The following is a 16304-nucleotide window of genomic DNA, read 5'->3' as shown; positions in this document are numbered from 1 at the left end:
AACAGAAAACCAGGAAATCTTCACATCGGAACTGAGGCTGGAACTGATGAGTATTAAATGACAACAACCAGGTCTTTATTTGGGAGAGGTCTATTTTAGAGACAGACCTTTCCTGCTCCTCAGTTAATGCAGATTCCAAACTTCATGTTTTCCAGTCTTTACAAAAAACACTTTCCTCCAGAATTTGATCATATGACAAATGTAGAAACATCGGGAAGTGTTAAGTTGGGCTGATGGAGGGTGGCAATGATTTCAAATACTGGAATTAATCAGTGTAAAAACAGTGTTTTTGTCAAAAAGTGTTCTGTCTGTCAGGGTGATGAATTTCTGCTGTTGGTGACCTACTTTTATGTGTTTGTTCTGGCCCCACCCCAGCTATTATCTGGATCTCTGTCATTATTTGAATACCAGCTTTACATGAGAACTTACAGTTGTTTTTTGAGTAATTAACTCTTCACTAAATGTAACCAGGCAGGTTGAAGAATGTTGCAGGACGCTTTACACAAACAGTAAAGATGGTCACACAGTTGAATCCATTTGATCAGAAAGTAAAGTGCTGCATCACTTAGACACTGCAGCTAACACACACGTCTGTATCTGTGTTGTCGTAAAGACACTCATTGACATAATGCATTCCTTATCCTAACCCTAATCATGTAACCCTGACCCTAAACCCAACCCTTTTAAGTTGTGAGGAGCAGCCTAAATGTCCTCACGAGCATGGAAACGGAACTAAAGTTTGTCTACACAACTACACATAAAGACAAGCACATACACAGAGCCTTAGGTCATCCATGTCTCTGCCAGTTGAAGCAGAATGCTCCTTTGAGCGATCACCAGGAGGGAGAAAGACAACAAGACATGCAAGGCTCTTCATGTTTTTCTTCCTTTGTTTTTTCTTACGTTGTGTCAGGTTTTTCATCCTGTCATATCTCTTGTAATAAGATAAAAAAAAAAAAATCTGTAGTGTATGTCGCCCTCTGAAATCCCCTTGTCAGAATTTACAGAAATCCGAAAATAGCTGCGAGGCACAAATCAAAAATATACTGTGTGTCATTTTATCATGTGAAGGGTTTCTGTTTGAAAAAGCATAAGCCTGGGGACTTACAGTATGAAGCTCATTGCATTGCATCATTGTGCAGCACCAGAGTCTGTATTAGTGGGGGGTTTATCTCCGGCAGAGCATTTCTGTTAAACCTGTTTTTCTTTTATCAATCAAGATGCTTCTGTCTGTCCCTACAACAAAAGGAAGAGGATAATTATGTTGCCTTTTATGATTAGAAAACAGAGGAAATGGAGTTGGGTGATTGCCTCATGGAATAAAATGTCCCTAGATTGTTAAAGGAGTTTGGGACTGGAGCTGCTGGTATCATTTAGCTCCAGTTTGTGCATCTCATCCTTTCTCAGTACATTATAAATATTGTCTATAAAGTTATCTTTGAAAAACCCAGAATATCATTTCATTAAGCAGAGATCAATAGAGTGTGTGCAGCATAGGAACATTAATTGAGTGGACATAAGAGATTTGGGCCAATTAGACCACAATTATGAGAGCAGTCTTTGAACTTGCAGGGTGGAGAAAATAGGAAATTGAACGAACCCCCCGGAGTCTAGATGTTGGTGGTGGTGGTTGGAGAAATCAACCGCGACAGAAAGATGGAATTAACGTTGCACGCTTGGGTCTTGCTTTGGGATAAAGTGGTGATGGAGAGCGTAGACGTAGGTCCTGAGAGTCAGAGTGATACTGTATTTAATGAGGGCTGAGCAAACGGATTGGCTTGAGGGATGCAGGGTTATTGGCTGGAAGTGATGCTGACAAATGGAAAATGAATTTTGACAGTGCGAGAAAGAGGAAGTGACGGCGATTTGACAGGAATCCCAGCAGAGAGTGAAGGTGAACGATCTTCCTTATTGAACTTAAAAGGATTCAGATGTCCTCGCAGTTGGGTCGACACACTGTTGAATGCGATTGCCCATTATCTTTATGCATTTGTAAGCACAGTGAAAGAGCAATTTGTTTAGGAAGACCACAGGAAATACCTGAAGGATGGCCTGACTCCTGTGTGTCTGCATTTAGACTGTCAGCAGCTATTGTTAGAAATCATTAAATAATAAATGATATTGACTTATTGTAAAGTGTGGAGCTGCTTTTAAAGGAGCAGTTACCAGGATAATACTGAAGAGATTATTGATGGTTACAGTAGAGGAAGTGTAATAATAACCTGGATGTATGCCTGTTAGTTTACAGCGTGTTCATAAAGGTTGCGGACAAGCAGAGAGCGCGGCTTCTGCAGGAGTTACCATGACAACTGGCCACATGTCACTCATGCCGTTTAGAAAAAGGCAATTGGGTTCCCCGATCCACTTCCTGTTATTTGACAGAAAATGGCAGGTAACAGTCACAAATGCTGACATCACATGTTTGGTTCGTACTGTAGTTTAGTTACTCTCTGTTACTGGTTTAAATACTCATTTTATGTCGTATTTCAAGTAGTATCACTGCTTGTTTTTAGGGTTAGGTTCAGACTGCAACATCTCAGATTTACACTATTACACTGCATGTGGATAATTTTATATTATGAATCTAATAAACTCGAGTACAACATCAACTATTTACTGTGACGACCACCGTCTTTAAACCGCACTCACAGTGCCACATACTTGTAGCTCCACCATTTTGCAGCTTCTGGCAGCCCAGGATCTCACAGTGTGGACCTGTCTTAGAGAGGTTACTAATTCTGTAAATGATTACAAACAGCGTAGGATCATTTTCTTTCCAGCTTAAAAAAACTAAGATGTTTCCATTGACTGTGAATGTCGAACTTCATGTGGACATGTAAACACACATGTAGAAACAAACCCAGCAGAGAAGGACTCTTTATTCCCTCCAAGTGAGTGAAAACACAGAATAAATTCTTCAGGTTAAATTTAGTTTTTCATAAATCCAATTTCTAACCTCACTAATTTAAATTGTATATGATGTTGTTTAATTGAATTCACACCTGTATTTAACTTTCTTGCTGAATAGAAACCAGTGTGAGGTTTTATGATCCATTTAGCCCCAGAACATGTTTTTCTCTTCTCAATTCATCTCTCATCATCATCATTCATGGGAGATGAAATGCAAGAGGGAGAATAAATGGAAGTAAAAACTGTGTATGTTATAAGATGAAGCTCCATGATGGCTGTTAAAGCTGTGAATTGAAAGAGACCTCTTTTTGGACCAGTGGAGTTCATTTCTACTAGAAGCTGAGATTCATAAACATCTGTGACAGGCGAGTGTGCAGCAACCTGCTCCGCCGTTGCTGTTATCATCTCTGGGCTTTAATCTGCATCTCCACGGGGACGTTCACCAACACAACAAGACGATGCCAAGCCCCAGATGAAACCCGTTGTCACAAACACAGCATTAAACCAGAGTAAACGGACTCCTATCGATCAAACGGCCTGTATAAAGGTGCTCTGTGATACTGTTTTTCTTTATCGTAGTTTGACAGGAGCACGCTGTGACGAAACGTGGCTGATGATGACTTTGACAAATGGTGTATTTTTAAAATCTGTTTGGGCAAAAGCTCATTGTGAAGCTGCTTCTTCCCAGAGATATGGTGATATACTCTATGAGGAAGTGCTGTTAGTTTTATTTTGAAAAGGTTTTCCTTACATCTTGAACACATCTCATCTCACCTGATGTCTGACATCGATCATTATTTATTTTCAACAAACGACGCGGCTCTTTATTGTCAGTATGATGTCATTATGTTAATGTGAGTAGGTGTGCATCCTTGTGGGCATAACCTCATTTGTAGTGTGAATAGAAGTGTCCATCTGAGGGCTAATGGAAACCACTAACGGCCTTTACTAGTACTGGGTGGTTCTGCCAGATTACTGCATCCAAAGAAAGAAGAGGTACATGGAGAGGAGTCATGAGGCGGAGGAGGAGGAGGAGGAGAAAGGGAAGGAGGAGAGGACTTTTCATTCAGTCTGCCTGTGGAGAATCGTCGAGAAGGAGTAAGAGGCAATTATTAAAACACATCAAGACAGAAACATGTCTGAGCTCATGTTCATCCTGACCTACAGAGTCTTCTTTCATGAGAAATCCTGGCAGTGCAGTCTGTTGACATTCAGATCACGTTCCACTGCACATCTCCCCCAACTCCTCCAAGAATCCACAGCAGCCATGTTGCTGCCCACAAAGCCACGCAGAGGAAGTCACAGATTTTTGAGCTTCACTGAAAAAAAAATTGGAAAAGCCCAAATGTTGGATTAGTTAAACTCAGCAAATAAACAATTAAGTGAAGTTAAAGTTAACGAGGCCCCTTTTGGAACGGGTTCATCTCAGAGATAGAATAGAGAGTGAAGATGAGCTGCTGATGACTCTTCAATCATTAATGGATGGAGAGTTTTTAAATGTATTTTCCACCCAGGTCAAATAAAAGACAGACAAAAAGAAGGAGGTGTAAAGACGGAGCCCTCCTGCTCTGCTCCCTCCCTGCTCCCTCTATGTCGACTGAGAAACCTTTTTGTTTTCGTTGTCTTTATATGGAGAATGATTGAGGAGTTAGATGTGAGTCACTGCTGGAAAATGACACTCACAGCTCTGGAATCAATAACTCGCACTAAGCGGAGGATTATAAAAGATATTTCAGCACAGGGACCAGAAGCAAAACCCTAGACTGATTTTTCAATTAACTGAACTAATTGTGTAACTGATATTTTAAGGTTTTCGTTTGTGAGAATACGATACAGTGCATTTTATTTACGAAATTCAGACCTCCTTATTCCACGTTTGGTTTTATTTATTGCGGTTGGTTGTTGGAGGAAAAAGTGGCATCAAATTATTTTAGTTAAGGATTTATTTAGTAATTCAGTAATGTGTTAACAGGGATGTTCAGTGTCCGGTGGGACGTCAGATCAGGTGGTGTTGTATTGCCAGGGAGCAGTTTGGGTGTGGGGGGGCTTCAGGTCAGTTCAGGCTGCTGTGAACTCATCACTAACCCAGACCTGTGGGAACTGAAATAACCACCACAAGGTAAACATGAGTGGTAGAGGGATGACTTGACTTTGTTTTTCTTTTTCAGGCCAAGTGGAGTGTAAAAAATGTTTGGTTGTTACTCCAAGAGAACTACGTGACTTCTTAAAGCTCTTTATATTTCACTTATGATGATGAGGATTACTTTTTTTGATTTGTAAGGCTGCATCTAAACATTTGTTTGACCTTTCAGTCTGTTTTTTTCTTTTATTTATTTCATCTCCAGATAGAGAGATTGTGATTTTAAAAATACATCTTTTTTTTTTCGGGGTGGGACGAGTCTGTTTTTGGTGATTCATATAAAAACTGTGCTGTATATGGAAACAATGCGGTCTTTCACTGCAAACCAAAGTAGGCCATGTTGCAAAATTACTGTTCACAGAAATGTGTAAAATCTCCTCTTTTTCTAAGTGTGATGCAGCTTCTGGTTTGACTGTGCCTGTAGGTCGACTACCAGCTAAACTGGAAGCGACTGTGAAACAGTACTGGACATCAAATTCACTTATATTGATATCAAATCAGAAAATGATGGATGTTCAGTTTCCGGAGGCTGATTTAGTACAGCAACAAGGAAAGTGGATTCACTGAAGCGAGCAACTGTAACATGACTGACAGTATGCATCTTCATGCCTTCATGCTTCATTACTGTACTAGTGAAGTAATTAATGCACAGTAGTTGATGTAGTAAATATACAATTCCACAAGATGGGAAGCAGAAAACAGACACACTTTGACAGTAGTGACAGTGACACTGTTTGAAATCATTCACATTTTGGGATTCTTGGCAGAAAGTAGCGGACATGTCATGAACTGTTGTTTTGTTTACAGATTTTTGACTCAAAAATATAAGGGTGGAGAGTAAATGTCGTGTACTATAGAGAAATAAGGAGCCATGTGTGTGATACTTAGCAAACCCATTTGTCTCATATCTTGTGTTTGAATTTTTACTTTACACCACCTTTTCCAGTCAGTGCAGGGTGGTATCAGCTGCACGCTCTCCTTATTTGCTTAGCTTCAGAACGATTTCCTTGCTATATTTACTGTATGTGAAAATCAACGTCTTGTTCGTGCTTGCAGGTCTGTCTGGCAACCCTGTCGATCTTGAGAAACGCCACACAGCATTTGGACAGAACTTCATCCCCCCCAAGAAGCCCAAGACATTTCTTCAGCTGGTGTGGGAGGCTCTGCAGGACGTCACACTCATCATCCTGGAAATTGCTGCCATCATCTCGCTGGGCCTGTCCTTCTACCATCCACCGGGGGGTGACAGTGAAGGTCAGTGCGTCCGAACTCTGGTGTCGCACCTGTAAAACCAAAGCAAAGAGTTTTAGTAAGTTTAGGGCATTTTGTACGACATAATTAGTAACGTACACAGGATTGTTTAAGCTGATCTCTGTACTTTTAGTATTTATTCACGTCATTGTAATTTATTTCTTTATGTATCCTTCAGCAACGTCATTTGAAAACATCCTGGTAAAGGTCCATTAAAAGATGGTTTGCAAACAAGAAAAAATAAAAAGAAGAAGAACATAAAATAGACAAATTAAAGTTTCTGTTAGTCGTTTTAGTTTGATTGCTGAATGCTGAATACCTCCTACTTTTGTAGCATGCGGTCAGGTTGCAGGCGGCGTCGAGGACGAGGGCGAGTCCCAGGCCGGCTGGATCGAAGGTGCTGCCATCCTGTTTTCGGTCATCATCGTGGTCCTGGTGACGGCCTTCAATGACTGGTCCAAAGAGAAGCAGTTCCGTGGGCTGCAGAGTCGCATCGAGCAGGAACAAAAGTTTACCGTCATCCGCAAGGGACAGGTCATCCAGATCCCTGTAGCTGAGATTGTGGTGGGAGACATCGCTCAGATAAAATACGGTACGAGACCACAGACACCAGACTGCAGCATCAAACCCGTCACAGACTGTTTTTTAAAATCAGTGCACGCTGAAAACTGTTTTTAAACTCACACTCGCTTACTTTAGTTTCAGATGACATGAAAAACAGTCCTGCAGGTCTCCAGGGAACTGAACTCTGGGCTGCATTCAAACAAACTGAAACTCGATATGTTGACCTCATTTGCCTAGATACAGAGATATTCTATTTATATAACTTAAACAGCTTACTTGGACATTAATGGACGACACCTTCCACTCCTCTGAGAGGTTTTCCACCTGGCTGTGGAACCTGGCTGCAGGAGTTTGCTCCCTTTCAGTCGCAGAAACATTGAGTTCAGCGACTGATGTTGGGTGATGAGGTCTGGGTTGTAGTCTAAACAAGTCACTAATTTCTTAAATATTTTTCCTGACCTGGATTTTTGTGCCCTGGAAAGGGCATTCCCCAAACCGCTGACACACAGCAGTAAGCTCACTGTAGTTTAAAGTAGCATTGTATGCTAGGGGGGGAACAAAGGACCCTGGACTAAATCAAACACACCGTACAGGGATGCTGTAGAGAAATATTTACATACACAGAAAGGAATTTATCACAGATGCAAGTTTATAGAATAACACCCTCTGACTTCTGGTTTTTGTACCTGCAGGAGACCTGCTGCCTGCTGATGGGATCCTGATCCAAGGCAACGATCTGAAAATTGATGAGAGCTCTCTGACTGGAGAATCCGACCAGGTCCGCAAGTCAATGGAGAAGGACCCCATGCTGCTGTCCGGTGAGTACCTGTTTATAATCATATGACACATATTAACATTTAGCAGTGTGGTTTAAATTGATTCATGCATTGTCATGACAAATGTCAGTGGTCCAAAGATGAACCTGTGGGCAACTCCAGAACCTGAAAATGTCAGAAATACATAACATAAATACTAACACTGGCGTTCAAAGATGCAGCTGAAGGAAAGATAAAACCATGAATAATTGATTAAAAATTCAAAATGAAAACAAATGACAGTCACACAGCGACAGAAATAAAAGTTTCACTCGTCACTGGCAGCTTGTTCAATCTTTCCTCAGGAACCCATGTGATGGAGGGATCAGGCAGGATGATGGTGTCTGCCGTCGGCCTCAACTCTCAAACTGGCATCATCTTTACTCTGCTGGGCGCCAGCGAGAACGACGAAGAGAAGAAGGTCAAGAAAAGTAAGACATGAGACAAACCCTCTCGCACAGGTCTGAAAAAACACTACTCGTATTGAGGTGTCATACAAGGACAGTTGGGAGGAAAGTTGGTTATGACCATGTCAGCGTCTGCGTATTTCTACTGTCTGAACAATGCAGATTGGAAATATTTGCACGTTTTTATCATGGTGCTGATTTGAAGTTTCTCCTGTCACACTAGCTGACTAACTCTGTCAGCAGGTAGAGTTCATGCAGTCTGGGCTGATAACAGCAGAGCTGTTTGAAGGGTCTAAGTGCAGTATTTGAACATTATTCAGTTTCAATCTGAACACAAAGGTTTTGTCAGTGAATAAATGAGACCACAGATGAGTTGACCTGTAGTGATGATGTCAATTTACACTGTCAGATTGAAGTATCTGACTTTAAGATATGGGTGAAGCAGAGTAGAAGGCCAAACCAGCTGTGGTAGTAAAGTTTTTAACTGGACTATTTTGACATGTTTGCACATACATACAGTTATTCTCCCGCTGTGTTGACGAGGAGGGGTGTCAGAACACACGCTGTTGTTGGCCATTGTTAGTGCCATGTATTCAAACAGTATAGAAGCTATCACTAGATACCAGTAGCCCCTTTTACACTGTGTGTAAGCTGTGTAATCCACAAGAACTAGGAAGTTACAGCTGATCAAATCTACCTCTATCTTAAATAGAAAGTGTTCCTTTGGTTATCTACATCGTGGTCTCACTTATTCCTGGCAGTTCATGGCCACTATACTGATTTACAGATATTAACACAATATAATGTTGGTTAAAAAGGTAATGCAAACATTCCCTCTGATTATTTACAAACGCATTTTGAAGTAAAACCCTTCAAAAGCCAGAGTCCAGATGATTCTTGTATTATCACAGAGCAGTTTGATGTAAAGCAACAGGCTTCTGCAGTTGGTCTCTATTGCTTTTGATTTGCTTGTGATCACGCTAACCCCCTTTTACTCATGTCTTATTCTTTAGTTTCTTTTTGTCTTATCATTTGTTTTACTGGCTAAAGTTTGAGTTTGTCAGGCATTCATTGTGAACTGGCTGAATGTGCCAGCTCAGTGGAGAGAGATGCTCAGGTTTTACATTTCGGCCTTCAGTCACTGACTTTAAAGACCAAACAGGTAATGAATTCCTAATGAGGAGAACCACAGGGCAATTTCTCAGTTTTAGCTGAAGCTAAACTGAAAAAGAGCAGCAGAACAGAGCATTTAGCTTCGCGTTTCATACACGGCTCTGTACATGACACTTGTGAGAGCCCTCAGTCACAAACAAAATGTCCTCACTATCCAAAAAAACTCCTTTTGAAATGGTCCACACCCACCCAGTCTGACACTGTAATCGGCCCTCGCTACGGTAGAAGTACAGGAACACACACAGACACAGACACTGTTGTGTGTCTCTTGTGTTCTGGTAACAGCAGATTTTACTTTCACACATGGCTGCATCAATCCGCATCAATACACACACATATTCAGGCATTCTTGTCGAGTCACAACCACTGATTATCTTACAGGCCTAAGAGCCTTCAGTATGTGCAAACACAGCAACACACACACACACTTGCAGCAGTGGAATAATAAAGAGCTGTCTGTGTGTGTGTGTGTGTGTCTGTCTGGGTGTGATGACCTTGCCGAATCTCCTTTCACAATAAAAGCAGAGAGCTCCACATTAGGGCAACAGGAAGTTAATGTCCCCGAGGAGGGAAACGCATCAGACTTGCACCTGTCACACACTGTCACATATTTGATGGGTGTGTGTTAAATTGTTAAGCTCCACATGTTCTCATGCAAACAGCCACAAATGGCAGTGTGCAGTTAAGAAAGAAAACTAAAACATTCAGTAACTTCAGCACAACCACAGTTTTGGAGCTTTGAGAGAATTTGTAGTTTTGTGTTTAGCTTAGAAGAATAATTGTAAAGCTGACCGATGAGCACCCTGTTTCATATATTACAATTGATAGCAGAACCATCATTAGTAGCTCACATTACATTAAATCAATTCACACCTCTTGGCAAATGTTCGATTTTGTGTCTTCATTAGAAAGCCAGCAGCAGAGAGATGGCAGGAAATGAAATGATAGAGACACGAGGAACGGCATTTGTTAAAGGTTTGTTGCGATTCACCCTTCAGATTGACTATCTGCTCCAATTTCTAACCAATAGCTGTTAGAGGAAGGATCACGTTGTCCTTTCAAATTAAAATGTAAATCTGGACCGCTCAAAGGAGACTGGGGATAGTATGATGATGACAGGAGTTGTTTTACCTACATGTATTGATGAACAGCTCATGTAAACCTCAACAAATCCCACTTGAGCAGCACTAGGCTACAGTGGAGAGGAAAACCTCCAGTAGAACCAGAGCCATAGTGGGCGGCCATCGACTGGTTGGGGTGAGAGGAAAGAGGAGAGTGAAAAGAGCAACAACAACAACAACAACAACAACAACAACAAAGCAGACAAAACACTCAGCACTGATGTCAGAATCCTCACAACAACTTTGGTACCATGCAGGTATAATCCTGATGTGGACACTGTTGATCATTATTTCACTATTTCAGTTCACTATGAACATTTTTGCTGTCGTTTATCAAATTATTGTTGAATTATTCATTGATAAATCCATTATTTATTGTTAAATGATAAATCAGTTCGTTGGTGGCCCATGGTTCTCCGCAGCAGGAAGTCATATGTGTCTCTCTCTCCACTGATTGGTCCATTCCTGCCCACAACACACACACGACACACACACACCTGTGGGTTTCTATTAGTTTGAACTTTGTGTTCGCCCTCAGTTTGATTTTGATCTTATTTTTCCTTTGAGCCATCTTATCAGCATTCCGCCCTCTCTCTCTGTCCGAACAGGTAAAAAACAAGGACCCCCCGAAAATCGCAACAAAGGTAACCCCTCCATTCATCCATCTGTCCCTCTCTGTCCCTTCATCCTCCCTGTTAGTCACCCCCTCTTCACCCTCCACCCAGCGGCAGGAGGGGAGTGTCCAGTCCATCTCTCTCTCTCTCTCTCTCTTTCTCTCTCTCTCTCTCCCTCTCTCTATCACTGCTGTAAAAAGGGGGATGTTCTCTCGCCTTGCTTTACCTGTCAAAGGGTGCAACTCTCAACCTTCAGGTGGTCGACAGCCAATCACAGCATCCACAGTCGTCACAGTACCTGTCAGGATGACTGTGGAGTTCTGACTCAACCCTGAGTGTTTGATGGGACATTTTAAGCAAAGAAAGTTTGTTTTTGCAAGCAAAAAAAAAAAAAAAAAAAACAATGACAAAACTAAACAGTATGTTGCACAATAAAGCAACTAAGCAGAAATTATTCATCTAACTAAAGTAAGTAAACTAAACTAAATTTTGTGCTACATTTAATTTAAAGTATTATTTATTTTATTTTATTTATCTGGTATTTGATTTATTAACACTTATTTAAACTGATCTTACAGATTTTAAATGATGGGTCAGTCCAGGCTACACTGTAGGAGACTGAAAATTAGAGCATGTGACCAGGCCTGACATTAGCCTCCTTAAACCTGAGTGGGTTTCAGCAGTGGTGGGTGTCTCCCTAAGTATTGTTCAGGTATGAATCCACTAATAGCACACAACGATCTCTGTCTTTTAGCCAAGATCAGGCCTAAGAGAAGTTTTGTTGCTGTTTTTAATGAAACTAACTTAAAATAGATCTGTGATAAGAGCTCAATATTAGGGGTCTTTGAGAGCTCCCAAACTCAGGGGCAATCCCCACTGAGGCACCATTGGAGCTGTTGTCTGTATATAGCCAACGTTTACAACTGAAAACCTTTGTGCTTCCAGTTCTGGACTTTTGATAGGTCACAGGCTTTGGGAACTTTTGCTTTGCTGCCATTTTATAGACTAAATATTTAACGAAGAAAGTATTAGCAGATTGATTATTGAGAGAGCTAATGGGTAAAACGTAGTGCACTGATGTGGATAATAACACACAACAAAATAAACTAACAACAAAATATATTTTCCTTTGCTATTATTTATTTACTGACAATAATTCTGTTACCAAATATTTATCTTTAAAATGTCCCATTTCACATTCAGAATTGATACATGAATATAAATCCAACAGTCACAGTTCCCAAACATGGTGACATACTAGTCTGACCTCTGAGGTGTCCTTGTTGTGTGAGTCCATGTTCACATTCAATGCTCCCTCAGTGCCTTTTAATATTTAATATTTTTGATAAGTGTGTGTGTGTGTGATGCCATCGCTCTAAACTTGACCAGCCAGTCGTCCTCCATGTCCCGTGTGATCCAACACATGCCCAGCTTCCTCCACAAGCTGTCTCAACACACACACACACACACGCACAGAGCTCCTCTCCACCCGACCTCCCGTGGTTCGAGCGTCTGCTGCAGACAGAATGCTTCTTGATATACACAGAAACACACACACACACACACTGCGCTTGGATACTCATCACACTTTTGCACACAGAAATCATTTACAGGCGACCTCCACGAAAAACACGAGGAACTAAATCTGCAGAAACACCTTCGTCGAGCTTTAAGCCTGCAGAGGTTTCTCATGAAATCTAATTGAGAGACTCAGAGATTTTATCCTCTTTTAGCACCTAGTTTTGGTTTTACAGCACAATAACAGCATGTTTCAGTGTTTGCACTTTAAAATGTTTATGGAGGTGTTATTCTGCACATTTATTACAAAAAACATAATTAATACACTTTAAAATGATGATTTACTTGATGTTTAACTACAAAGGTTATAAAACTATAAAAATATAGTCATGTCAGTGAACCTTCACATTACATCATCATCTTTCCTAAAGCCCAAGATGACACCACAAATCAGATAAAACTTTATTCATCCAAAGGGAAATTGTGGTAAAGTGCAGCTAGTCTCGATGCTGTAGGATATAATTTGTCTTTTGAGCTGCTGAAAAACATTTAAAATAAAACATCTGTCCAGGATATTTCATTGAACAACAACAGAAATAAAGTAGAAGCATCTGGAAATAATGATTAAATCAACATGATGTCAGTGCTAAAAGGAGAATTGGTTTTTCGTAATTGGTGAGAATGACATCACTCTGTTATAGTCACAGTAGTAGTGAACAAGGAAAAGCTAAGTTAAGCTGAGAGCTCGTCATATTTGAAATGACTAAATACTACATTCTAATAGAGATAACGTTCTGCTGTAACCGGTGAGAGGAAACTGATCCTACCGCTGCCGTGATGTGTCTCGGCTGTTGAGGCCGTCAGTGTGCGTGGGAGTTGCACCCTTGCAGTATTAGTGGGCTGTCGTCTGTTCTGTTCGTGTATCCTCAGTTCCTTTTTCTTTTTGCCTTTGACTCCTTCTCATTTCTCTCACTGTTGCCTCCTTGCAGGGTGTTGCTCAGGACTTCATGTTGTCTTGTAATCACTGTTTGACTCTCTCCTTCTTCTCTGTTATTTTTCTGTCTTGCTGAAGTCTCCTGCAGCCTCCACAGCTCTGCAGCCTCCTCTACCTCCTCCTGTCTCTCTCTGTTGTGGTTCTGCATCACTGTCGTTTTTCTTTATTTGTTTGTTTGTTTTTTGGGGTGATCCTTTGAGTTTTATCTTCTGTTTGTTGACTTGCTCTCTTTTTTGATTGCCAGACACTCCTTCCCCCTTGCCCGCTGTGCGTTACGTCATGGTTAAGTGCTGCGCCTGTTTACAGTTTTGTGGTTGGTCAGTGGGTCTCAGTCCTGTTCATGTGAAGTTGTGTCAGTTAGTTCTATGTTGTGGCTTGTCTTCAGAGTGGACCATGTGCATAAAGCTCCACAGCTCCTGGTTCGACACTGATTCATCCTCACGTTCAGAATGTCTAAATGTCATATTGAGGTTGTGCTGTCACAAAATGACTTCCCTGTTAGCAAAATAGACTGTGGGGAGTTTCTTATTTTGAAGAGTAAAGCACTGATAGTGACAGTGAAGGAGTTTTTGTGAATAAAGTGTCCAAAAGTGCAAAACATCACTTTAAATAGACAGATTTTCCTTTAACATCACTGAAGTTTCACTGGAAGTTTCAACAGGGAATTGGAAGGAAATGTATTTTTTTTATCACATTTAATGAATAACACATAAAGTTCCTATCATAGGTTTTTGTGTCGCCATTATCACCTCTATTCTTAAACAACAATAGAAGAATAAAATAAAATTCAGTAACCTGGCAAATATGTCTGCAGATAAATATAAATGACACACCCCAGAACCATAAAACTAAGCAAATACCAGTCTGTTGATTTTCCCCAGCCACACCAATCTCCGTTAGCCTCAGAATTTCTCCACCTTTATGCATGTGTGTGTGCAAACTCGCATTTATCCAAATAAACCGTCTTCCTGCAGCTAATATTCAATTTTCACCCCAACCTCACTGTGCTTAACAGTGTTATTGTTATGCTGCAGGCGATAGTGCTTCATCCCCTGTGGAGAAAGACAGACTATCAGTACAGAACTCGTACGACTAAATCATAATGTAAATGTAAAAAAAAAAAAAAAAAGAAAGGTCAATATGACAAGTCCTCTTAAGTCACATGAGAACATTTTGTTTGTACAAATGATTAGTGAAATTGTTTAGACATTTTTATTTAAACTTTCTCCTGAACACTGAAGGCACAGAAACAGAAACGCGGTATGCTTTCCACTTCTAAACACCGCAGATTACGACTTGCGTTAGTATTATTTCTGACTCCTTTAGGCTGCTTTGAATTATAGATAGGCTTCACTTTTGAATTTAATTTAAATCTCATTGAAAATGCAGTAAAAATGCAGCTTAAGTTCTGTTTGTCCAGGAATCTAAACCTGCTTTATGCCCATGATCTGTTGGTATTGTTGGTCCCAGAAGTGATGTTAACGTTGTTACCAGCTGTAAGTAACCTAACTAGAAATAGCCAAGATAAAAATTGTTGCAGTTGTCAGCTTAGTTGTTCATGAGGACAAACCACACGTTGAATCACTGCGTGTCAAATTAGTGTAGACCTGTTCTGTTTCCATTCATCGGCTGCTCACATTTTTTGGTATGGAAATATGACAAACAGCAGTGGATGGAGGGAGTGCTGCTGAATCCAGTGTAAGCTCTTCAGCAGAGATCAAACAGATCAAAAAGCTGCATGTACAGTGCTACAGTCCAAACAGGATCACAGCTGATGAAGTGAAATGCAAATACACAGTTTGTTTATGTAAATGAGGAGCAGAGCCGCCAAGCAGGACGTGAAACCAGATGCCATGTCAGACTTCAGAACTCAGCCTCGTTCCAAACTCTGAGCTCTGATGTGAAACAAATACTGTGTGTGTGTGTGTGTGTGTGTGTGTGTGTGTGTGTGTGTGAGAGAGACTGACAGCCCCCTGTTAAATCCTCTCCTCTGTTGTATCTGCTGTTCTCTGTTCTGTCTGCTGCTCTTCATTATGAACTGCTGCACACAACTTGTCTGTGACACGCTCTGAAAGCTACCTGGACCTTTTCATGAATGTTCTGCTATCATAAAATGATGAAATGCTCCTCTCTGCATTCAGCCAAGGGGTTACCATGTTAATGATAGAGAGTCAGAGCCTTTTTTTTTCTGAATAATAACTGAGAAAACCCGTCCAGTCGTTTTCAGCTTTCATTCTGACTGAATCTGTAACGTTTTCTCTGCCTCTCTACCCTTCATCCCCAAACCACCCCTACACCCTGCTCCCTTGTTTCATTGTTTACCAATTTTATTCATTCACATTATGTCAACCCATGCTGCTTTCTCTCATCCTCTTTTCCATCTCCACTCTTAAAAATACAACCATCTGCCTTTCTCTCTATCCTCTTCATCACAAACCCTTTCCTCCACCTCCTCATCTCTCTTTACTCTTTGCCCCGTCCTACCTGTATCTTCACTCACTCGGCCCTTAAACCTACCGCCTTCTCCTTTTATCCTCTCTCCCGCAAACCCCCCTCCCGCCCCCAACACACGCCACCTTATCCCCTCCTCCTCCTCCTTCTTCAGCCAAGACCCAGGATGGCATCCCCCTGGAGACCCAGCCCCTGAAAAGCGAGGAGGCTGCCGAGTCAGAGGAGAAGGAGGAGAAAGAGGAGGCCAAGCCGGTGAAGAAGGTTAACGTGACCAAGAAGGAGAAGTCGGTGCTGCAGGGCAAACTGACCAGACTGGCTGTACAGATTGGGAAGGCTGGTGAGTAGT

At 41.2% G+C, this 16304-nt stretch overlaps 1 protein-coding gene across 3 annotated transcripts in view; it reads left to right on the top strand.

The window, feature by feature from the left end:
• Positions 1-16304, top strand: part of LOC113154145 (plasma membrane calcium-transporting ATPase 1-like) — a 77990-nt gene that overhangs the window by 33966 nt on the left and 27720 nt on the right. For all 3 annotated transcript variants that reach the window (XM_026348170.1, XM_026348169.1, XM_026348168.1), the window contains 6 exons: positions 6107-6304; positions 6636-6893; positions 7558-7683; positions 7986-8111; positions 10990-11025; positions 16113-16295. In XM_026348170.1, coding sequence (XP_026203955.1) covers positions 6107-6304; positions 6636-6893; positions 7558-7683; positions 7986-8111; positions 10990-11025; positions 16113-16295 — 927 coding nt within the window. The remainder of the gene's footprint in view (positions 1-6106; positions 6305-6635; positions 6894-7557; positions 7684-7985; positions 8112-10989; positions 11026-16112; positions 16296-16304) is intronic.

The sequence above is a fragment of the Anabas testudineus genome, chromosome 5, assembly GCF_900324465.2.
Source record: "Anabas testudineus chromosome 5, fAnaTes1.2, whole genome shotgun sequence".
NCBI lineage: Eukaryota > Metazoa > Chordata > Actinopteri > Anabantiformes > Anabantidae > Anabas > Anabas testudineus.
The sequence above is the reverse complement of the archived record's forward strand: the minus strand, read 5'-3'. Positions and strand labels throughout refer to the sequence as shown.